The 25,661-nt window shown below is 34.6% G+C and overlaps 3 protein-coding genes across 4 annotated transcripts; 1 reads left to right on the forward strand and 2 right to left on the reverse strand.

Annotated features, from left to right (window-relative positions):
- Nucleotides 183-3,060, reverse strand: LOC109360555 (subtilisin-like protease SBT1.5). Its single transcript, XM_019605527.1, has 2 exons — nucleotides 380-3,060; nucleotides 183-348 (listed from the first exon to the last, which is right to left on the reverse strand). Exon 1 carries the CDS (start codon nucleotides 2,818-2,820, stop codon nucleotides 460-462), a length of 2,361 nt encoding a protein of 786 aa, XP_019461072.1. The 5' UTR covers nucleotides 2,821-3,060; the 3' UTR covers nucleotides 183-348; nucleotides 380-459.
- On the forward strand, nucleotides 8,612-9,325 carry LOC109359659 (agamous-like MADS-box protein AGL62). Its single transcript, XM_019604356.1, has one exon. It carries the CDS (start codon nucleotides 8,612-8,614, stop codon nucleotides 9,323-9,325), a length of 714 nt encoding a protein of 237 aa, XP_019459901.1.
- LOC109359389 (protein LURP-one-related 11-like) lies at nucleotides 17,916-18,837 on the reverse strand. 2 transcript variants are annotated; one of them, XM_019604035.1, is made up of 3 exons: nucleotides 18,565-18,837; nucleotides 18,244-18,471; nucleotides 17,916-18,148 (listed from the first exon to the last, which is right to left on the reverse strand). In XM_019604035.1, exons 1-3 carry the CDS (start codon nucleotides 18,796-18,798, stop codon nucleotides 18,014-18,016), a joined length of 597 nt encoding a protein of 198 aa, XP_019459580.1. In that variant the 5' UTR covers nucleotides 18,799-18,837; the 3' UTR covers nucleotides 17,916-18,013. The 2 variants fall into 2 exon arrangements, with proteins under 2 accessions (XP_019459580.1, XP_019459579.1); XM_019604034.1 differs by having other exon boundaries at nucleotides 18,244-18,474.

Raw genomic sequence — 25,661 nt, forward strand, 5'->3', positions numbered from 1 at the left:
GTTCGTCATTAATCATTATCATCATATTCATGGTATCTAAGCTCCCGTGAAGTAGTTAGTAACTTAGAATACAATCTTATTCCTCTACCACAAAAGTTTCAGACAGAATAAAACATAATCGCCTCTCTATGCACATGGATTTACCAAATATTTGACTAAACAAAATATAAAAAGTAAAATTTAAAGGATCCAACAAAATTACTCAAAAATGGAAAGGTATCTTTGGAATATCCTGTCCTCTTGAAAGCACACATTTTCTACACAACATTCTTAATTTTACAAGAAAGATATACCATACCACCATACCTTTTTCCCCTTATAGTAGTACCTTACATATTCTTTCTTACATTCAACCTTCCACCAGTTCTTTGAAATGGAAAAACACATTCTCTATTATACATATAGAGCTAACTTATGGATAAAAGGCCAAAATATCTACACTGAAAACTTCAAAGCATATTAATCATCAAGAGGTTGCTGCATTGTCACAACCAAGGGACTTGTGACATTGTGCTTGCCATCAGACCAAACTATGGAACCACTTTTTACATAAGAACTTCCAGGGGAAAGCTTAATTTCCCTAACTTGCACCCTAACAAGAAAGTTCAACTTCTGACCCACCCTCCTGAAGGACAATGTCTCTGGCTGCACTGTGACCACCATCCCAGCTGGTGGTTTAATAGTTACTTTGTAGACAGAATTTGGGTCCCCAACATTGGTCACAGTTCTAATGAAGTGTGTGGACATTTTATGCTTTCCATATTGTTGAAACACTGCAGACAAAGATGGGTAATTCAAATTACCAGAATGTCCTGCCTTTTTCGCACCACCGCAATCCACAACCTTCCTCCTAGTGACAACTTGGATATTCTTAGTGGTGTAATTTGAATTGCACAAGAAATCTACGTAATCGAAACTAGAAATATCGTAAATTAGCCCGGGGTCTAAGGCCTTTTCTGGATGAACATGGCCTGCTCCATAATCAAACACTGAAGAAACATTCCCAGTGGACTCATCTAACATGTGATGACCTCTATTATCCACAGTGTAAGCAGTGGTCATAAGAGCTGACCTAATAGCAGCAGGACTCCAATCCGGGTGTGCTGCTTTCAACAAAGCAGCCAAACCAGAAACATGTGGACAAGCCATTGATGTACCAGACAGTATGTTAAACTCGGTCCTACGCCCATCAGAAGGAATGCCGGATGGTCCAATTCTATCAGGCCAAGCTGCAAGAATGTTCAACCCTGGTGCTATAATATCAGGCTTCAATATCTCAGGTGATTCTGGGTTAGGACCTCTAGCCGAAAACGATGCCACCACTGGTGCTGGCCTAACCCCAAGCCTAGTTCCCTTGAACACAATCGTCGCGGTCGGTACTGACCCTGATTTCGACTTAGCTGCTAACGAAATGTACCTCCGTATCTCATCCCCACCACGAGCGCCTACTGCTGTGGCTGGCAATACATGGCAGTCAGCCACTAACCCTTCTCCATCAAACACCCCATTAGCCAAAATCATTGCAACTCCACCTGATTTTTTCACTACTTCTCCTTTGGCAGCTCTTGAATTAATCCCTCTATCACACACAACAATCTTTCCTCTTACAAACTTAGGATCCAAAGAACCTTCTAAACAAAGTGAAGATGAATATCCATCACCACCACCTTCTTCGATACCTGCATACACAATCGGGTACATTCGACCCGGACTTAAACCCGGCCCACCATAAATACTTACCCCACTTATAACCTTACCATTTCCAAGCCTCACATCAGCAGGGAAATCTCTGTCTATAGTTCCAGCACCCACAGTGGTGACCCACGGAGCCACATTGGTCACCGTGAGGCCGCCGGGACCGCCGTTCCCGGCGGAAGCGGAGACAAAAACACCGGCGTTTGTGGCGCCATAAGCGCCAATCGCTATGACATCGAGGTAATACGGCACAACCACGCCCCCAACGCTGAGGGAGGCCACATCGACGCCGTCAGAAACAGCAGCGTCGAAGGCGGCGAGTATATCGGAGTCATAACAGCCTCCATTCCAGCAAACCTTATACACGGCGAGCCTCGCCTTCGGAGCCATCCCCGCCGCCGTTCCCTCAGCATAACCTAAAGTCGACGCCGGAGAAACGTACCTCCCGGCGGCAATCGACGCCGTGTGTGTCCCGTGTCCGTCTGAGTCCCTCGGAGAACGGTACTCAATCGTATCATTCATTTTTCCATCACTTGCTTCATAACCACCATAGAAATACCTCGCTCCGATGAGTTTCCGGTTACACGAACTCGCCAGAAAACCTCTTCCGGCAACACATTCACCTTTCCATTTGGCGGGAACAGGGCCTAAATCACGGTCGTTGAAGCTCTGCCTCTCCGGCCAAATACCGGTGTCGATAACTCCAATAACCAGATCCGAACCAAAATCGGTTTCATGGAGCAACCCGGTTCGATCAGCGGTTTTCAAACCGAGAAAGTGAGGGGAGCGCGTGGTGTGCAGATGCCGAACCTGTTCAGGGATGATGGTGATAACATGTGGAAGTGATTGTAGCTTCTGAGCCTCTAAAGGTGTGAGCTTTACAGAGAAACCATGGAAAACGGTGTCGTATGTGTGGATTATGTCTCTAGGGTTTGTGTCTAGGCCTTGGGTTATAATAGAAGAGAGAGAAGATTGGTACCAGTGTTTGTGAGTAAGGAAAACTGAAGGCTTGGCTTCATGCTGAACTTGGATTATGAAAGTTTTGGTTTTTGAGTCCAAAGAAGAAGTTGGTAGTGGTGAGATTGTGGCAATGAAGAAGAATATGAGAATTATGAGAGGAGCCATGAGATGGTGAAGGAGAACTTATGGTGTGAACAAGGCTTAAAGGAGAGAAGGGAAATAGTGTAGATGTAGATAGGAGTGCATGTGTATGAGTGTAATAAGTGTGGGAGTAGTGGAAATAGATGTTGTTAGTGAAGGTAGGGGTATTATAGCATAGTGAGTTAAGGAGAGTGGAGAAGTTATAATGGGGTTATGAGATAGTAGTGTAAGAGTAGAGTGTAGAGTGAGGTGGGCTTTGTATTGTTTGTATAGTGTGGTAGTGGGTGATGGATTCCAAAAAGTGAATTTTTTACCATTTCTAATTGGGAAAGTTTGGACCTTTCTTCATAAATTAATTTTACAGTTTGCATTAGTCCCCATGTTTTCTCTGTGTAAAGATTCTAGACTGCTATGTTGTGTTGTATTGTACTGCACCTTGTCATTTCAACAAAATTTACGAGCTGCAAGAAAATATGAAGAAAAAATATTTATATGGCAAAAGTTGAAATTTAATTGTTGGCACAGAGCTAAATAACGCACCAAGTTTTAAAGGAAAAGGGCAACCTTGATAGTTGATACCATAGTGGCATGATTCAAGAAACAGGTGTGGTCCTGAAGTGGGTCCATGGATTACGTCAACCTACTGGAGGATGCACGATTTTAAGGCCACGGCTACAATTACCACCCTCTTTTCAGAACAAAAATAATATTTAATAATATGTTTATTATACTTTGCAAAAAATTCCCAAGTAATGTGTTTTTCAGCAATATAAATATGATTTTTTATTGGTCTGTTCTTCGAACAAGCACACTCGTGACTTGTTGAAGAATTCTCTTATAAATAAAGATTATCTATTCCCATTCAATATATCATCTTCTTCAATAAAATTCAGATAATTGATCATCAAAGTGAAATTAATAGAATTGTTCATGGATAATCTGTGTATTTCAATAAATTCTAAAGGTTATTTACCATAACCCTACAACAAATAGTAGTGCAAATAACATCTTAAGGACAATGATTACATTACATTCCTGTTTCCAGTACAATTTATCTTTATTACTATTATTCTATACTCTTTTAATTTCCATAATATTATTTCAATATGTCTTATTTACTATATTGTTTTCACTTTATTCCACGCACAAACAATATATGTTCTACCAATAAAGATACTGTTTTAGTCGGGGGAAAATAGATAGACCAGGTGTTTCTTCTACAGCTGGAAATGAATCTAATAAGCTCAAATACAATTTGAAACTAAGCTTATTGTTTATATAGTTTAGTGAACTTCCCTTGTAAATTAAAAGAATTAAACTTAAAGATGATAATTCAACTCATTAAATAAATAAATTAAACTTGACACAAATCAAATAATGTAGTTCAATTTGTTTATTTTTGCTAGAAAAACTAAAACTTATCTATATTGAAAAATATGAAAATTAAATAATGATAAACTTAGATAGGAACAATAATTCTAATATTGGAATTATAATTCTTATGGTAAGATTATGGAATTGAACAGACGCTTGCATAATTGGTTTATATAATTCCATTGAATTGTGAATTCAATTTCAACTTTATTTCCTCATATCAAAATTAAAATGCCAAGCTTCAATTATAAATGTTTTCATGATTCTCATAAGATCATAACTTTTGTTCTAAATTTTGTATCATTTTATGTACTCATTCATTTTAATTTGTCAGGTAATATAAAATTGATATATATTTAATTCATGTTTTATTTTTTTGACCAATAAAAATAATAGATATATAAAGTGATATAGAATTTAGGATATAAAATGCAACTTCGGTTCCTAGTTGAAGCGGGGGAAGTAAAAAAAAAGTGTTCTTCACAAATTTGCTCGCAATTAAATGATTTTTGCCTATAAAAAACGCAACACCTCTAATTTTTACCTTAATGCACAACTTATTATGAAAAAACTTATACAAGAATTTTTTCATGAAAAGGTTCAACTTCGTATGCACCTTGGTTCCTTCTTGGACAAGAATTGTTGCTCAGCAAATTTTGTGATTGACAATTTGGAAGTGAAAATTGGAGAGTGTGGGCCTTTTGCCTTTGTAAACAAACGCTACAGCACAATCATATCCTTCTTCAATAGGGTTGATGGTGATTCCTCTTGGCAAGTTGTTTTTTCTATTTACTCTAAATCTTGATGATCTTAACTACAAATTGCAAAGGTGGGGACCTATATATAAATTAAAGCAAACTTCCTTTTCTTTTCTACACTCCCCGTGAATTTCAAACACTTGGATAAATAAAATCCAAATTCAACAGTAGACTTTAGATTTTTTTTATATTACTATTTTTAGTAAAATGGGTTAATCAACCTTTAAAATAATGCCAAAAGTTATTAAAGCTAAAGTGTGCAATGCTGGAATGGAGGTCCCATAACAATGTCCACGATGGGTACTTAGACTGAACTACATGTGGGGTTTGCAATAATAGTAGCAATCTTGTAATTATGAGCAGAATAGTATAGAGGAAGAAGTTTGGGTCATTTTGCTAAGTTTGATTGTAGATAAAAATAATGCATAAATCAAAGAAACCTGCATGCTTGGATGGATTTGATTAAGACGAGTACGTGGTCAAGGATTATGTCTAGGAAAAATGTTTTAGATTTTCAAATCAATGTATATGTATGAATTTAAGTTAATATATACGTAGATTATTTTGGAATGTGTACTCTACTAAATAAATATTTGGTATACTAAAAAAATTATTAAAAGAGACCATTTTCTTTTTGGGCATGGTCTTACTCTTCCCATGCTTTTATTGGAGCAATGTTAATTAATTAAATGTTTATAGTATGTGAGTTAATCAATAAAGAAACCCAGTAGTTGTCTTTAAAGCATTTTTTGTAACACATCTTTAACGCATTTACTTACAATTGTACTAATTTGGAATTAATAAAGGAATTAACATAAAACTAGAAGTTTTTAATATATAGTGAATTAAAAAGTATTTAGTTTTTTATTCAAGAGGTTTCTAATTCTCATACTTCTTATCTTAGTTTCTTACTCCTTCCTTCAATTATTGCAAGCCTTCTAATCTTTTACCAACTTCTGCCAATCAGCCCCACATTTTAGACGCCATCATCGTGACAAATTTAGTCGTCGGTGCAAAAGGTGGAGTTGGACAAATATTTATGTCAAAAACCCAACTTTATTTATTCAAATTGGAGTACTATATAATACATAATTAGGTGTGTTAGCCTTACCCAAACAGTGGTATACATTCACTTTTGTGTTTGTCTCAAGAAAAAAAATGCTACACACGAGTATACGATCATGAATGGGATCACCTGTCTCAAAATCAGTATGTCCCCATGTCCTAAGACAATAAATTTTTTTTTAAGTAATGCACATATGTTACTTTACATTTTGAAATTTTTCTCTTTTTATGAAGTGTCAATTTTATATAGGACCGGGACAGAAAAATGGACAGGAATAGAGACACGTGATATGTTTCCATACGATCATACGTGTTTAACTAGTAACTAGATGAATGAACCATGCATGTCATGGTTCTTCTTTTCATAAAAAGTTATATATATTTTAAATAAAATGCAACTTATTGTCGGCCATAACTACATAACAATGGAGTATGCTCTTTAGGCCCAATAAAGATCACATATTCCTAAAAACTGTCTTTTTTTTATTATCTTTATACAACTAAATTAAATTATATTAAACAATATAATTTTATTTTTATGATTTTTTTACTTAATTTAATGACATATTTTAATTGGTTCAGGATAATAATAAGGACATAAATAAGGGTCCCGTTTTTTGTGTCCTAAAAATGTTTCAATCTAATTAAAAATTATATCTTACTTAATAAAAAAAAGTAATAAAAATAGAAAATAAATTTTTTATATTATTTAAATAACTTAAAATATGATGATATGAATTTTTTGGAACACACAATTCTTATTCTCTATCTCCATTTCTCTACCACATTTGCTTTATATAATCATGTTGAATTGTCGAAAGGTTAGTTATATTCTACAATAATAACCGTAGAACTCAAGTAAAAATGAAAATTACTTTATTTCAAACATGTTTGAGATATGTTTTTCCGTTCTTGATTTGGTATTCACAGCATAATTATGATAACTGTCATTGAAGGTAGTGATGCATATTAGGGATCAACTTTTTTGTCCCATGAATATGTTTCACTAATATTCCATGTTGTATATCTAATGAATGGTCAGCAAAAGAAATTCTAAATTATTTCAAACTACTAAACCATTAGGGGTGAATTTGAGGCTAGGTAATTTTATTGTTTAGTGATTATGAAATTGGAAGATCAAATCATAAGAAAAGTCTCTTCTCTCACTCTTACACCCGCAATAGATTAACTAATACCTTATCCTTAACCCTTTAAGATTCCGACATAAAATTAGGTACTAGTGTAATCCACCCCTCACCATGAACACCATGTCTCACATTTTTTATCCAAATTGCAAACCCCAAATCCTTAGAGATCGAAATCATCACATAAAACAATGGTGTTTTAGCATCGATCGGTTCTGGTGAAGCAGATACTCGTTGCCAACGTTGTGATGATGTAGTTGTCATCGACATTGCCAAATCTCTTCGGTTTAACAACTCAAAGTTCTTATCATTTCATACAATTTACGTTAACAAAATAGGGAATTGCATCGTATATGATTTGCCAGAGCGAATTCTTCTTCAGAAACAAGGAGCCAATCCGATTCCAAATGCACTGAAGGAAGCTCAAGCAGAAAGCAAAATCTAAAGAGATTAATCTGATATTGGAATTGAGCAGATGCATCAACGGACAACAACATGAATTGGGAGGAAGTGGTGATATGGGAGGCGTTGTTGTCAGTGGTTTGGTAGAGAAATTGTCTATAGTTTCAATGTTGTTCGTTGTGTAGAATTTTAAACATTTAGTTAGGTTGAAAAAACAACGAAAATTCAAACATGAAGTAAAGATGAAACTACAACAATGAAAAATCAACAAGGATTGTGACCCTAATAAGCTCCCATCAAAGTGACTATATCATGGCTGAGTATGTGAAAGAAATGTAACTTGAAATATATTATTATAATATTATTGTTGGGTACAAAATGATAATATGAAATCAATTAATAATGAGTCTAATCCTAAAAATAAACCATCATTTAATAACCATAATCAAATTTGATCAATTTAAATAAAATATTATCAAATCATAATAAATTTAAATTGAATAAAATATAAAAACAATCAAATCTTTATCTAATAAGGTAAGGCCAATTAGTTTGAGTAAGATACTTATTATAATTCGCAACAACATAAGTGATTTGAAAATAATTATAGTTAACCCACAAAACTAAATTTATAATACAAAAAGAACAAGTACATTAATAAAAGTCACTAAACTTCAAATAAAGACAATGAAAGATATATTTTTTTGTTAAACAAAAACTGTATTAAAGAAGTTGGTGGGGCATCAATTTAGACATAAATTAGTTTATAGTTTGTCTATAGAATTCTTTAATACAAGTCCATGGTTTAAGACACCAATTAACAAAATCTATTGATCTAATTCCTACCTAAGAGAAGTACCAAGATGAAGATCTAATTTGGATTAATTAGATATTAATGAGATTAAACAAGATTAGAAAAGATTGGGAGATAGAGTGATGAGAAGGTAACAAAGCGGTTATAAAAGGGAAATCCTCCAATATCAGACACAATTTTCCTCACAAGTATCAGAACTTTCTTTTCTCTCGTTGTCTTTCCATTCCAAATTCTGTTCTTCTTGTTCTTGCATTGGAATGGCTTCCTCATCCAAGAAAAATATTGCAACAACCACAATACAACACAACAAGAGAAAGATTGAGAAACTTGAACCAAACACCAACAAGTTTCATGTAACCTTCTCCAAACGCAAACTAGGGCTTTTCAACAAAGTTACTGAAATTTCCATTCTATGCCAAGCTGAAACTGCTTTGATCCTTTCTTCTCAACAAGGCAATCTCTACGCTTGCGGCTACCCTGGCCCCGACGTGGTCATCCGCCGCTTCCTCACCAATGGTTCTCCGGTGCAACACAGCCGCACCAGCAAAAAGGAGCAGCAAGAATTTGTTGAAACCCTAAGGCTTGAATTTGAGGCTGCTCACAACAAGTTGAAAGAAGAGAAGAAGAGATTGGATGAGATCCGAGAGGCACATAATGGTCGTTTGGATTTAACCCCTTGGTGGAATCAAGATATTGAAAAAATGGGTTTGGAGGATCTTGAACACTTCATAACTTCCTTAGAGACATTGAAGCTAAACCTTGTTGCTACAGCTGAAGCAAAGAAGATTAATCCAATGTCACATATGGTGATGACAAATGCAATAGGTCCAAGTCCAAGGTTTTCAAACTCGTCACTCATGAATGGGTATTTCACTGGAAATCATCAAGCATGGAATTGGATGGGTAGTAGCAGTAGTAGTAACCTAACGGTTCCCAAGTTTCAGCCTGGTTATTATATTAGGCATAGCTAGTTAGCATCTTATTAGGGTTTCTTCCTCTTTTTTTGTTACAAGAATAGTAACGAGTGTTAGAATTTCTGACAATTAGTGGATCACAAATATAATTCTATAATTGTGTTGTGGCCATTATGTAATTAACCAAAGTATAAAATGATCTTCAGTAATTAATTTGGTGGCTAAGTGCATATATGTCATGAAATATTATAAGTGTAGATACATTCTGTCAATTTCTGATTTGATGAAGAGACTGAATCAGAATTATTGCAACTTAAACAGTAACTGCTTCGGTTACTTTTATGGGTTATGGTCCCTATTTGTAGAGCAACAGGTTTGGTTGAGTAGGCTGATGAGAATAAAGGTGAATTGTGAGGAGTTATGTTATATGAGATAACACACCATCACAATTCGAGAAGGGAAGTCAACTCTCTCCATCCAGCATAAGGCTCTCATAGGCTTTCTGATTCCCCTCTAGAGAAGCAAAGGAAAACCATCAGGCGCTCTTACATCTGGAAGATCATCACACCCTCATACCTTCGAGATTCCAAATGGCTAATCAAGTATGTTTTTCTTCTCCACCATAAAATTAATTGGGGTTTCTTCTGTCTGGATCAAGATTGTTCCATATAAGTTTATGTATGGGCATAAACATTGGGTTTTGGGAACGAAGCCATGATCATAAGGATTTCCGCGTTCAATCTAAGGATTATAGATGGAGACAATTTTCAACAATGAGGTTTTCTGAACTCCTCTCAATTAGCCAAATCCTTGTGAATAGTGACTTGTATCAGCTTTTTCATGTTTTATCAAGGTACCGTTTAATTAATTGAATATGTTGTGTTAGATTAATTTAATAATCGACGTGGCCCATGTGCTTGAAAGTTACTAATCTGAATGAAAGTACCTAATGTGATGATGATTGCCAATTAACTGATCAGATTAGTAGAAGGTTTTGTTAACTCCCTCCCCTCTCACTTCATGGGCAGTTTGCTATATAACTCCTCCAACCATGCATTGGAATAAAAGAGGGCAATTTTCATTAGGATATAATTCATTCAGAAACTAAAAGCAATAATAAGAGAGAAATCTTGGATTGCATAAAGAAAATCCAGTGCACTCTTATAAAGGTATTAAAGAAGGAAAGTGAGTTGCTAATCATCAAGGAATTCATAAAGGGAATGAGGAGAGATGATAATAAAAGGCAACCAGAAAGAGCATCAGGAAAGAACACTAGAAGAGAAATAACAATGGAATCAAGTATTCCTTAACTTTATTTTAATCACATGTAAATGTCATAATGTCAAGGTCCTAAAGAAAGAGTTCTATATGAACCATTAAAGGCTCATGAAATTTCTATAAAAAATATTAACAATTGGTATCAGAGCACAATGTTAGGAACATTATGACATTTCTTGTATCTCTGGAATTAATTGGTGTATGCATGTCTTTATGTGTAAACAAAATTCTGTGAATGATTTTGTGCGAAGAATCATGAATCTATAAATCAGATTCCTCCATGCTTGATAACCTCGCTTGGGTGAGGCTCCATCGCTTGGGCGAGGGAGAAACAATAGACATCAAGTATTTTGTCGTGAAATAGCGCTTGGGCGAGGGAGAAACAGTCAACATGAATTTTTTTTCCTCTTGAAATAGCGCTTAGGCGAGGATCCCTCGCTTGGGCGAGGGAGAAACAGTGAGAATTATGGTTTAATTGTTTATAATGGACATTTAAAATTATGAAGCATATTATGATCACCCAAAGGTGGATCATTGCTTGTAATTAAGATTATGATGCAATAAAGATAATAAATTGAATTAATTATAATGCAAATCTTGATCACCCAAATGTGGATTATTGCATGTATTTAGTGACATTAAAGTTTTAAAAATACTTGTTTGTGCTCGTTTATCCAAAGATAACATGCATGTTTAATGAGTATGATTAATTACCCATTAAAGAATAATATTAGGTATCATTAATGAAGGTTTAATGCATTTAAATTTTATCCAAAGATAAATTGAGTGCATGAATAAAAGTATAGTTTGAATCCATAAATAAGGTTTAATGCATTTAAATTTTATCCAAAGATAAATTAAGTGCATGAATAAAAGTATAGTATAGTTTGAATCCATAAAGTTTAATCAAAGCATTAAAGAGTGAGTATGTCTTTTTTCAGCTTCATTCAATGCTTTCGCCTTAGGCAACGGATGTGTCAAGTTCAACGGACTGAATTATATTGATTGGTCTGAACAGATCCAGTTCTCACTAGGTTTAATGGAGTTGGACTTGTCTATCATTATGGATAGTTAACCAACCATATCCGAGACCAGCTCGGAGGCAGACAAGACTCTTTTTGAGGCTTGGGAGCGGTCAAACAGGTTGAGTCTTAGCTTGATGAGAATGTCAATCTCTGACAATGTCAAGCCATTTATGCCTAAGACAATTACTGCAAGGGAATTTATGAGAATGATCAAGGAGTACTCCCAATCGGACATTACTGATAAGTCTGTGGTGGGAAACCTCATGACAGAGCTAACGACCAAGAAGTTTGATTGGTCACAGCCCATTCACGATCATGTAACCAGTATGTCAAATCTGGCTGCGAAAATGAAAGGTATGGGAATGGAGGTGACAGAAACATTCTTATTACAGTTCATCATTAACTCCATTCCTATTGAGTTTGACCAATTTTAGGTGAACTACAACACCATAAAGGAAAAATGGAATTTTTAGGAAATAAAGGCTATGCTCGTTCAGGAGGAGGGGATGCTAAAGAAAATTAAGAATGACTTCATTCACATGACCATTCAAGAGTCAGGTAGCACCAGCAGATTCAGGCCAATCAATAGGAACAAAGGAAATGGGAAGGAAAAGGTCCCCATTAAAGAAAGGAAAATCCATAAAGAAATGAAGTGCTTCTTCTGTAAGAAGAATGAGCACTATAAGAAGGATTACCCTAAAAGAAAGAAGTGGTTCAAAAAGAAAGGTAAATATTTTATTTCCCGTATAGATGAATCATTTCTTATTGAGGTACCTAATAATACTTGGTGGTTAGATTCTAGTGCAACAACTCATGTGTCGCATATTATGCAGGGATTCCTTTCAATCCGAACCCAGGAAACTGAGAAGTTTCTTTACATGGGGAACAAAATGAAGGCATAAGTTCATGGAATTGGAACATACAGATTGATCCTAGATAGTGGAAACTATTTAGATCTAGAAAATTGTCTTTATGTTCCTGAATGTGCCAGGAACTTGGTTTATGTTGCTAAGCTGGATTGTATATGTTTTAATTTTAAGATTGGGCATTCTGTTTTTAATTTGTATAAAATTCGTACTATTTCGGTTCTGGTACATTAATGAATGATTTATATTGCTTCAATCTTGATTTTAAGTTTAAGTAATCTTTATTTAATGTTGAGCATGATGTTGGTAGCAAGCTTAAAGATTTTGATAAGAATTCTGCTTACTTGTGGCATAAAAGATTAGGCCATATATCCAAAGAAAGGATAATGAGGTTAACGAAAAATGAGATTTTGCCTCATTTGGATTATGGCAATTGGGATGTTTGTTTATATTGTATTAAAGGAAAACAAACTAAACACATATCAAAGAACCCAACCATAAGAAGTAGCAAACTTCTTGAATTGGTACACACGGATATTTGTGGTCCATTTGATTTTCCATATTGGGGTGGTGAAAAGTTCTTCATCAATTTTATAGACGATTACTCACGTTATTGTTACCTATATTTATTGCATGAAAAATCTCAATCAATAGATGTCCTAAAGGTATTCATTGATGAGGTTGAAAGGCAACTTGAAAAGAAGGTTAAGGTTGTGAGGTCTGATAGAGGTGGTGAATATTATGGAAAGTATAATGAGAATGGACAATGTCCAAGACCATTTGCAAAGTTTCTCGAAAGTTGAGGCATATGTGCTCAATACACTATTCCTTACACATCGCAACAGATTGGTGTGGCTGAAAGGCAGAACCGTACTCTAATGGAGATGGTTAGGTCAATGTTGAATCATTGTGATGTACCTTTATCGTTGTGGATGTACGCATTAAGGACGGTTGCGTATCTGCTGCATAGAGTTCCCAGTAAAGCAGTTCCTAAAACTCCCTATAAGTTATGGACTAGTAGGAAACCCAGTTTGAGACATCTCCATGTTTGGGGTTGTCCAACAGAAGTAAAGATGTACAACCCACATGAAAAGAAGCTTGATGCAAGAACCATCAGTGGTTTCTTCATTGGCTATCCGAAAAAGTCAAAAGGGTACAGATTTTATTGTCTAAACCATAGTAGGAGAATAGTTGAGTCTGGAAATGCTAGGTTCCTTGAGAATAGTCAAACCAGTGGGAGTGATAAATCACGAAAGGTGAATATTATTGAGACTTCTGATAAACCTTTTTCATTGAAGGTGTCTCCTCAAGATGTTGTTCCTCTGGTTATATTATCGTCAAATAACTCACAGAGACAACAAGATAATATCCAAAATTCACAAGATGAAATAATAGTTAATGAACCAATTAATGGAGTCATTAATGATCAAGTGATGGAATAACCATAAGAAATAGTATTAAGAATGTCTGAAAGGCAAAGAAGACCTGTTATCTCTGATGATTATATTGTGTATTCACTTGAGCATGAATGTGACTTAAGCATTGATAAGGATTCAGTCTCGTTCATACAAGCTATGAAAAGTGACAATTCTGAAAAGTAGCTCAATGCTATGAAAGAAGAGTTGAAATGAATGGACGATAATAAAGTTTGGGATCTAGCTGAGTTGCCTGAGGGTTCAAAACGAGTTGGCTGTAAATGGGTCTTTAAGACCAAGCGCGACTCGAAAGGCAACATTGAAAGATATAAAGCTAGACTTGTCGCCAAGGGTTTCACTCAAAAGGAAGGCATTGATTATAAAGAAACTTTTTCTCCAGTTTCTAAGAAAGATTCTTTAAGAACTGTTATGGCATTGGTGGCTCATTATGACTTAGAGCTTCACCAAATGGACGTAAAGACCGATTTTCTGAATGGTGACTTAAACGAGAAAGTTTATATGAACCAACCAGAAGGGTTTGTGACCACAGGAAAGGAAAATCTGGTGTGTGAATTAAATAAGTCAATATATGGACTTAAACAAGCTTCCAGACAATGGTACATAAAGTTCAATGATATCATTACGTCATATGGATTTGTGGAAAATACTGTTGATCGGTGTATCTACATGAAAGTCAGTGGGAGCAAGTTTATAATATTAGTCCTATATGTCGATGACATTTTGCTTGTCGCAAATGATAAAGGGTTGTTACATGATGTAAAGAAGTATCTCTCTAATAACTTTGAAATGAAGGATATGGGTGAGGCATCCTATGTGCTAGGAATAGAAATATTCCGTGATAGATCACAAAGATTGTTGGGATTGTCTCAGAAAGGATATATCAATAAGGTGTTAGAGAGATTCAAAATGGAAAAGTGCTCCACAAGGATAATTCCAATCCAGAAAGAGGACAAATTTAGTGAAAAGCAATGTCCAAGGAATGATTTGGAACGTACGGAAATGAAATCTATTCCCTATGCATCAGTGGTTGGGAGTTCAATGTATGCTCAAACATGCACTCGATCGGATATCAGTTTTGATGTTGGAATATTAGGCTGATATCAAAGTAACCCCAGAATGAACCACTGGAAAGCTCCAAAGAAGGTTCTAAGATATTTGCAAGGCACTAAGGATCACATGCTCACGTATAGAAGGTCAGATCATCTTGAGGTGATCGGTTATTCGGATTCAGACTATGCAGGATGTATGGACTCAAGGAAATCTACATTTGGGTATATCTTCCTAATGGCTGGAGGAGCCATTTCATGGAGAAGCGGTAGAGAGTCTACAATTGCTACGTCCACCATGGAAGCTGAGTTTGTGGCATGCTTTGAAGCCACAAATCATGCATTGTGGCTGCGGAACTTTACTTCAGGACTTGGCATTATAGATAGTGTAGCTAGGCCGCTGAAGTTTTATTGTGATAATTCCACAGTTGTCTTCTTCTCTAAGAATGACAGGTATTCTAGAGGTACCAAACATATGAATTTAAAGTTCCTGTCAGTTAAAGAAGAAGTACGGAAACAAAAAGTGTCTATCGAGCATATTAATACTGATTTAATAGCGGATCCGTTAACTAAAGGGTTGTCGCCCAAGATTTACATTGGACATGTAGAAAGGATGGACATTATAGATAAGTCCTTGTTAATGTGATTATACCTGATGTATATATACATGTATAGATGTTTGCTCATTATTGCATGACACATTTGAATTCACTGAAAGCTTCGTTTCCGTAATTAAAGTTTAAGTTATCTATATTACAGAATGTACTTGTATGGTTTTGATGAGATAACTTGGTTAGTCTTTGAAAGGTAGATAAAAACTCAAATTAAAGTGAGTTGGGTTGAGATGATTATGATACATGGAAGAGATCAGGTTGTCTCATATAATTTGTAACCGCCATGATTCAATTATTTCAGCTCAATTTAAAGGATGATGACTTGTAAGGTTCAATAAAAGAGCGCAAGTGAAATTATGAATCTTCAAGTCATCATTTGGACCAAGTGGGAGATTGTTAGATTAATTTAATAATCGATGTGGTCCATGTGCTTGAAAGTTATTAATCTGAATGAAAGTGCCTAATGTGATGATAGTTGACAATTAACTGATCAGATTAGTAGGGGGTTTTGTTAACTCATTTCCCTCTCATTTCATGGGCAGTTTCCTATATAACTCCTCCAACCATGCATTGGAATAAAAGAGGGCAATTTCCATCTTGGATTGCATAAAGAAAGTCCAGTGCACTGTTATAAAGGTATTAAAGAAGGAAACTGAGTTCCTAATCATCAAGGAACTCATAAAAGGAAGGAGGAGAGGTGATAATAAAAGGCAACCAGAAAGAGCATCGGGAAAGAACACTAGAAGGGAAATAGCAATGGAATCAGATATTCCTTAACTTTATTTTAATCACATGTAAATATCATAATGTCAAGGTCCTAAAGAAAGGGTTCTATATGAACCATTAAAGTCTCATGAAATTTCTTTAAAAAATATTTCTTTTGCTTTTCTGTTCAGTAGTGACTTATATACCATCCCTTGATAAAAACTTATTGCACCGTGGAGTGAGTTTGTTATGTGATAGGATTTTCTGAAAAATATGTTCCAAATGTTTCCATCAATAATGTTAAAACAAAAATAGAAAAAATAATAAATATTTAATTTTTATAATTATTTCATATTTTTAGCAGTGCATGACAGCATCTACGACATGGTTTGGAACATATCCTTGGTCTTCCTAATTAACTATACGTTCAATGTTTTTCAGAAAACATTTTTGTTTTGCAAACTGCGAATACGCTTGGAAATATTGGTGTATTGGGTTCTATACTATGCAAATGTATTGGGTTCTATTCTATGCAAGTTTTAGGTAAAATAAAAGGTTGCTTATTCTTAGGGTTCCAGTACTCTCGTGTACTTTGACTACATCCCACGCTACTCAATCTAAATGTTGTGCAGTTAGACAAGTTGTTCAAAATTAAACTCTGTAATTTTTCGATCAGCACTAATGACATTCTTCAATTTAATTTTTAAGATAGTTTGTCAATTTGGAATTTCAAAAATTCCTATCCCCAATTTTACTTTTATTTTTTATTTTAGTCCTTGTCATGTTATAACTAAAGTTATGTGAAGGGAGACTTAAATAAAAAAAACCTTTAGAGAAATTAAAACTAAAATTCTCTATTTTTTAATAAAAGTTTCCAAAAAAACTCTTCAATAAAAAAAATCATTTCTTCTTCCCTATTTCCTCCTCTCATTCTTTGATCTAAAGTTGTCTATTCACAATAAAAACATTTGGTAAGTTAAAAAATAGTTAATGATTCGATTTATGGAAATAATACTTGTTGGGAGCGACAACGATATACCTCAAAATAAATTAGTTCTTTACCCAAAAAGATGAAATACTTTTGTAGTACAAAAAAATAAATTCACAATTGTTTTGAGCTAATTTTTGCATGATTAGTAGGCTAGGCATAATGGTTTTAACTCGAAGCAAACTAAGGGGTAAATAATCACCGTTTAAAACTTTACAATCTCTTGATAAAAAAAAAGAAAAAAACTATATATTTGAAGTTTAAATCATAAAAGAGATTTGATGATAAATGAGGACAGTCAACTTTTCCACTCTCATAGAAAAACCAAACTCTACCTTGTGAAAAATTGCTAGAATACATTTAACCTGTAGAGTTGAAATCACTATACATGCCTGATATTTACCATAATTTACAACAACATTCTCAATAATAGGTAATGCAAATATCCCAAAACCATACAATATTTATAGAATTTGTGAGTACAACATATGAAGGAACACTTAAGTTTCAACATTAGGACCACAAACCAAGTTCAATTCTTTACATACTACTAAAGCAGCTAACATTTTAAGCTATAGAATATGAAAAAGCTTTACAAAATAACGTGGAGCTGTGTTTGGGTTCAAAACAAAGCCATTTTGAGATTGGAGATCATCTTGAGATTGCAGTCACCACAGCCATTTCCAAAGTTTCTTGATAACCGTTTTGGCAACACATATATAGGCAAAGCTAGACTTCCTCAAATTGAAAATTACCATTCAACAGTGTTGCTTCCAATGCAAGTTAGTTACATTTTACTATTCATTAGGCTGAAAGCTACAACAATCCCCATGATTAGAGAAAGATCTGTATTTGGCTCCACTATCATTGTGAAAACATCTTCTCCTAAATCAACACCACTATGTGACTTCTTTCTCCTCAGCTGTTGGCACAAAAATATACAAAATACAAGTAAGATGCATATAATCATGTGCTATAACAAGTATGATTTTGCTAAGAAGATGTAAGAAATTTTACCTCTGCAGCTACCACTCCAAATTCGTTAGATATTTTGTAAGCTGACTTACAAGTGTTGCTTTCTATTTTATGAGCATAAGATTGATTTTTGTCCAATCCAAGTTCAACTTCATTAGTTGAAACCCCTTTAGTGATCTTGTGAGTTTTACAAACTCTAAAACATGGTCCTTTATGGTCATTATTTGTGGCTGGGAATCTATAGCCCTCCCAAAACTTGGATAACTTGTATTGCTACACACACAAAATGAATAACATACTAAAAGTTAGTGAATTATTTGAAAAGCAAAATACACTAGTAACAAGTATAATAAACTTATTTACCTTTCTCTGTAAAGTAAACAAAGTATTGCCCTTTTCATCCATGAGATGAACTTCATATCTATGTCTGCAGCTGTAGTTATCAACACGGTAAACAATTTGGCCATTCGAATCAAAAACAGTACATCCTTTTCCATTAAGTACCAAGGATTTCATCCATAAGGTGAAAGTCTCTTGCTTGGAAGTGAAATTGCAAGTAGTAGAGGAGTGCAGTGCTTGGGGATGAACTTTGCCCATGATTGAAAATGAAATTTGTATATGTATAAAACAAATGAAATGGATTCTATATATGTTAAAACATGGGACAATTAGAGCCACATGATTATATTTAATCATATCATTATGAGTAGTCTTTGTTAGAGAAAGAATCTATTCATTAATTATCTTCATATAGCAATTAGTGGTTGGAAATGAAGTAGAAACATAAAATATAATAAAACAAGGCATACATGACATAAAATACAATATCATGTTTCAATTATTTCTTCTTTATTTGATTATTTGACCTATTCTTTGGAATTAAAGAAAAACTCCACAATTGCCGACATAAGCACTTTAACACTAATTATTCCTATAGCCTTATCAACATGGTGACTCCATGACCAGTAACAACTTTCTAAGAGAGAATTAATTTGGGTGTCCTCCACTTATTATTGGCTGATAATTTAGTTCAGATTAATATGATTGGATCATATATCATTCAACAGTTTCTTCATATTACTAGTAGCAGAATGCAAGAGCTTCATAGTTTCTTCCCTTAATATATGGTCATATCCTAAATCCATAATTACATTACTAACACTATGCTTAAGGGTGAACCTTTCTTTTTCTTTAACAAGGGTTCCATGGCTAATTTCTTTTAAGACGTAAGTGGATTTTAAAGTTAATTTTTCAATGGTGATATGGAAGAAAAGTCTATATGCCAACTCAAGTATTGAAATAATACAGATAGTTACAATGAACGTAAGTTTATTCAAAATATAACTTATGAAACTCAGTTGATCAAATTAAATTTTACAAAATAGTCCCATGTAGAGCGTGGGTGGCTGCTACTTCTTACATTTAAATATTATATTATGGCTGGCTCTCAGAAAAGACAGAAGGCAATAACTAGTTTAAGTTTGTCTGTCAATATAAATATATATATAATCACTATATCACTCTTAATAATATTACTTTAATTTAGTAACAATTAAATATGAATAATACCATGATGTTGTAATAAAATGTTAGGGCAAATACATATTTTTCTGTAATTACATATCATCTTAACCACTTTGTTTCTGCACTACATCAAAGCATGTTAAAGGAGGGAAGGAATCAAAGATGGATATTTCGGTAATAGAGAATGTTCTATTTAGAAGGACAGTGACACGGCCAGGTCTCGGTATAATCCAGATAATAGTGGAAAAAACAAAGTTCTGCTTGACCAGAACTTAATTGAAGCAATGCCAAGTTCTCCTATTTTTGTGGGAAACAAAGGGAAACGATTGTTAGAGAGACACGGTGTTTTAAATTATTGTTGCGATTTTTTTATCAACAATAAAATCTTTATTAAACAAGAGATAAAGCAAGTAGGAGAACAAGTGGTATTTCTATCCATATTAATTCTATAATTAATAAAGAGAAAGACAATTTGAAGGATGTCTCACACAATCGACAAAAGAATAAAAGAACAAAGGAAAGCGAGCATTGAGAAGGCTCCAAGAATTCAAAAAAAAAAAGCTTCATCCCATCATCTAAGTTGAACATCATATTATCAAAAATGACTTTGTTCCTTATGTGTCAAATTGTTCAAATAGTGGCAAACCAGATATTCTTCCACCAATGTTATTTCTTATTATCTAACCTCATGGCATTTTCGTAGAGTGAGAAAAAAGTCTTGAAATCATTATGGATAATAGAAGTAAACCCAAAGCACGAATAAAGCTTTTGCCAAACCAAATAGGATATAGAACATGAGAAGAATAAGTGAGTAGTAGATTTCTCAAACTCACCAGGAAAAGAACAAAGAGTGGTATCTTGAGCACCTAATCCACCTCTAAGAGCAAGGTTTACTTTAGATGGGATCCCATCCAATACAATTTTCCAAACTAAGCACTTCATCTTAGTTGGAACATTACAATCCCAAAGTCTTTTAAAAAAAGTAAGTGTGCTGCATCCTTCCACCTTTTGCAGAGTTTGGTAAGCATTCTTAACCATGTATTGTCCACTCTTATCATGAATCCAAGTCCAAGTATAAGCAATATGTTGAATAGGCATAGAATCTCTTATGTGTCTTAGAAGTTCATGATGATCCTCTTCCTTCCAAGCGAACAAGTTCCTTCTCCATCTCAAACTCCAAGACCACACCCAATTACTCCATGCACCTAAAGAATCAATAGTTGCATCTATATCCAAAGCCATCTGAAACAATCTAGCAAAGGAACTTTTGAGGGTATCTCTCCCCACCCATAAATCAGTCCAAAATTTAATAGAAGAGCCACTCCCTAATGACTTGCAGATTCCATCACTTACCCACACGCCACTTATTCCTTCTTTGTTTTAACTAAGACTACATAATTCCTTCCACCAAGTTGAACCTCTCTTAAAACACTCTTAAGCACATTCCCCTCCACACCTCAAAAACCCATCCCCATACCTCGATTTTAAGACTCTCACCAAGAGAGAATCTCCCTCACATAACAATCTCCATTTGCATTTACCTAATAAAGCCAAGTTAAACAAGAATAAATTTTTAATCCCCAAACCACCTTCCTCTTTAGGCCTACATACTTTTGCCCACCTCACTCAATGAATCCTTTTTTTCTCCTCCCCCTTACCCCACAGAAAATGCCTTTAAATTTTGTCAATCACATTAATAACAGAAATTAGGACTTTATAGAAGGAAAAGAAATAGATAGGTAAAGAACATAATACCGACTTTAGGAGAGTTACCCTACACCAAAGGAGATGAGTTTGTGCTTCCAAAGAGATAGCTTCTTTTTAAAAGAATCAATGATAAGAGACCAAGTAGAGAGCCTTTTAGGATTAGTACCAACTGGAATTCCCAAAAAATTGAATGGGGCGGAGCCAACAACACAATACAATCTATCCACCGCCTTCATAACAAAATTACCACTTGAGTTAAGACCCATGAAGCAGCTTTTGTGGAAGTTAATTTTCAGCCCATAAGCCAACTCGAAGCATTTAAGAATGCTTTTAAGCACCATTATATTATGCTCTGAATTCTCGCCGATTAGAAGGGTGTCATCTGCATATTGAAGATGAGAAACAGAAATCGCATCTTTACCAATCTTATACCCTGAATAGATGTTCTTTGACGCTGTCGTTCGCATAATACCACTAAGACCTTCAGCAACAATTAGAAAAAGCAAAGGTGCTCAAGGATCTCCTTGCCTCAATTCTCTTGCCATAGTAAACTCATTAGTAGGGCTCCCATTAACTAAAATTGAAATCGAATTTGTATGAAGTAGATTTTTAATCCACATCCTCCATTTGTGGCAAAAACCCATCCTCTCCATCATGTAAAGAAGGAAATCTCAATTCACGGAATCATACGTCTTTTCAAAGTCCACTTTAAAGATGAAGCAATCTCCTCTCTTCTTCTTTCTAGCTTGATCAATTACTTCGTTTGCCACTACCACCCCATCCAAGATGAATATACCTTTGATGAAAGCAGATTGACATTCAGAAATAACCAAGTGGATCACCCTTTTAAGTCTAGCGGCAAGCAACTTTGAGATGATCTTCTGAATACAACCAATAAGGGAGATGGGTCTATGGACAATTGTTCTTCGGTATTAGGACAATAAACGAGGCATTACAACCTAAAGGAAGGTTCCCGAATCTGTAGAAATTATCCACCATATTTATCAAATCGTCCTTAAGGTAATCTCAAAACTTTTTGAAGAAAGTAAAATTAAAACCATGAGGATCAGGACTTTTATCACCATCATAACTCCAAATAGCATCCTTGATCTCTTCAACCCCAAACTTAGCAGTTAGCAAACTATTATTCTCATTTCATAATTGGGTAAAATCAATACCATCAAGTGAAGGTCTGTTCTGGCAGCTCTCATCAAATTTAGCCTCAAAGAAGGATCTAATGTAGTTTTTAACAATGACAAGATCTTCAATCTACTCCCCATCAATTGTCATACCGGTGATTTCTTTGAAACTACGATTCTTGTTTAAGGACAAATGAAAAATCTTAGAATTAGAATCTCCATCTCGAATCCATCTTTGTCTGGATTTCTGCTATAAAAGATTGCCCTTTTGTCTTGAAAGACACCATAAATCAGCAATAGTCGACTGCCTAGACATTACATTACTCTCCAAAAGAGGATCAGTGTATCCTTTATCATCAATAAGATTTATAGCCAACACCTTATCTTCAATTTGCCTATCCAACATGTCGAAGTGCTCTTTATTCCAACACTTTAGGACTACTTTGAGTTTCTTTAATTTTTCCTTAAGCACAAAAGATCCCCTTCCACTCACTGCCAATTTCTTCCACTCGTCAGCAACAACTTGACCAAAACGATGATCTGAAAGCCAACAATTGTTAGTACGAAAAGGTGTCAGACCCCATTTTGAAGCATCTATCTTGAGAAGAATTGGACAATGATTAGAAAAAGTCCTAGGAAGGCCCAATTGAATCATATTACCCTATTTAACCAACCAGTTATCATTCATAAGGAATCTGTCAATCTTACTCACAGCCTTCCCATTTGAAAGAAACCAAGTAAACTTCTTACCAAAAAGTGGTAAATCAAACAACTCCAGGTCAAGGATAAATTGATTAAACTCCTCACACTCCTTTCTGTGGCCACGAGATCCAGTTCCTTTCCTTTTCGCCTGATGGAGGGTTGAATTAAAGTCACGTACTAAACACCAGATATCACCATGAAGACCCGACATTGACGACTTAGCTTCATCCCAAAACTTACGCTTTCCATCCAAGTCACATGGGTAATAAATATTCATAATATGAGAAAAATGGTGATGAGATGCCCATTTACCTTTAACCAAAACAAAATTTGACCCACAAGAGATGTCATTGGCTAGAAAGGTGTCCTTGTTCCAAATACTCAGAATACCTCTAGAGTAACCATCTGACGACTTAAAGGACCATTCAAAATTATCCCCCCCCCCCCTCCCCACAGAGAGGAGCACAAATTACAAATTCCTGACAATATTCTAAATCTTAGTTTCTTGAATGCAAATGAAGTCTGGTTTATATTTCCAAACCAAATCTCTGATCGCCTTCTTCTTCAGTCTCCCCCCTAAACCCCTGATATTAATTGATATGATCTTCATCAACAACTGAATGTCTCCTTCTAACAGCCTCACAATTCCCATGATCCCTTTCTTCTAAAGCCGCCAACCTTGTAATTATTTCATCTTCTTTACCATTTCCATTTAAACCAATTCTTTCACCTATCCTCCACATTTCTTCAGCTTCTTTATAGAATTCCAGATCATTAGGAGTTGCTCCCTCATCCAAGGGATCCCCCACATGTACCACGTGAATACTCGAAGGATTCATCTCTTGAAGAGGTTGAGACCCACCATTAAGGACATGCACAGATCCATGAAATCTTTGTACAAAAACTTATAGTAACGTTTCTAGCATGAAGCTATATACATGTATACTACTTAAATTTTTTAGAGGTGCTCAAGAATATCTCAAATTTCATTGCAATCACCATATTGTTCTTGACTTTGACATTGTTGGTCATTCTTGTTAAAGAAATGACATTAGTGTGTCTTTATTTCTTTCTTATCTCGGGGGCTAGTGTGTTGGATTAGGCAATAAGAAGTTAATTAGTTTTTAAACAATTTTGATAATTTAAATTTTGATTTTTAAGAACTACTTTTTATGAAAATTTAGAACTAATCTAATATCTTAATAAGCTTATAAGCCGAAGCTACATAGATTATTTCTTCCTAGAAAATAAATCAACATTTTAATAAAATCTACAATAACTTAAACTGAAACATAAAAAAAACTGATTTTAATGGTAGCGACTAAGACAAATGATAAAAAAATATAAGAATAAGAAGGGGTGTTGTGCATGTTATGGTGGCATCATTTTTCAATGCTTCTCATTCTACTTCCTAGATTTACAAAGCTCTCACCCTTTGGTATTTGCCGTTTCCGGTGGTAAAATAAAAAGTACTGGCTAGAAGTATTTTCTGATTTTTTTTTATTTTTAAATAAAACAGAAAAAAAGTTTATTTTTCTTATATAAATAATTGATTGTTCTATATATACGTATCTTTATATGCAAAGTTTTGTTTTCATGTCTCATTTTTTGTTTTCCTGTTCATTTTTTCATCCCATTGCAAGGAAGTAAAAAATTGTTATAAATTGTCCCACTTCAAGTGAAATATAACTAGTACATATTTTCTTTTATTTCTCAATGTTCAAACTATTATTGTTTATAACGTTGTACTACCGGGTTTATTTCATATCATATTTAGTTCAGAACTATTTACTAAATTGCACCATAAACTCTCAGCCTAAACTTATTTAATTGAAAAATATTGTTTGCAATTAATGGTTTATTTCTGTTTCCATGGCTGTGGAATACTGGAATGGCCCTTAGCGTTGGAAATATAACAGCACAACATGGTTGGGCTTTTGTTATTGTAAGTTGTAAAATTAATCATTACAAGCATAAAGTTGTTAATTATAGGCATAGACCACTCTCATATTCCTTTTTTTCAGTTTCAATTTCTTGGTTTAGAATACTCCTAATATATATAATCTTGAATCACTTTTTGATTGCATGAATTGAGCTTGGCCATGCCTAGTTGAGAGACACACGTGAACATCTTGTCTTTCAACCAAACTCCTGTAGTCCTTTATCTTACACTTTTCTTTAATTGGCTAAAATAATTGTCTTGAACATGAATAATCTTAATTTTAGGTATGTTAACTTATGGCAACTTCAAAATGCTTCCAGCATGATTATAACTTCACGCATATTAATAGCACCTCCAAGATAACTTGTTGAATTATGCAATCTTATGGACCCATCATCATCACATACTTATACCACTTCATATCACAAAGTCATCTTATAATTACT

This window comes from Lupinus angustifolius, chromosome LG11 (assembly GCF_001865875.1).
Source record: "Lupinus angustifolius cultivar Tanjil chromosome LG11, LupAngTanjil_v1.0, whole genome shotgun sequence".
In the NCBI taxonomy this organism is placed as follows: domain Eukaryota; kingdom Viridiplantae; phylum Streptophyta; class Magnoliopsida; order Fabales; family Fabaceae; genus Lupinus; species Lupinus angustifolius.

What these genes read in the sequence shown, in the direction of transcription:
- LOC109360555 (XM_019605527.1), bottom strand. Translation starts at nt 2,820, where the DNA reads ATGGCTCCTCTCATAATTCTCATATTCTTCTTCATTGCCACAATCTCA.
- LOC109359659 (XM_019604356.1), top strand. Translation starts at nt 8,612, where the DNA reads ATGGCTTCCTCATCCAAGAAAAATATTGCAACAACCACAATACAACAC.
- LOC109359389 (XM_019604034.1), bottom strand. Translation starts at nt 18,798, where the DNA reads ATGGGCAAAGTTCATCCCCAAGCACTGCACTCCTCTACTACTTGCAAT. An exon ending in TGTTTACTTTACAGAGAAAG is followed by an intron (nt 18,475 to 18,564) that starts GTAAATAAGTTT and finishes TTGTGTGTGTAG; the next exon opens with CAATACAAGTTATCCAAGTT. An exon ending in TTGGAGTGGTAGCTGCAGAG is followed by an intron (nt 18,149 to 18,243) that starts GTAAAATTTCTT and finishes TTGTGCCAACAG; the next exon opens with CTGAGGAGAAAGAAGTCACA.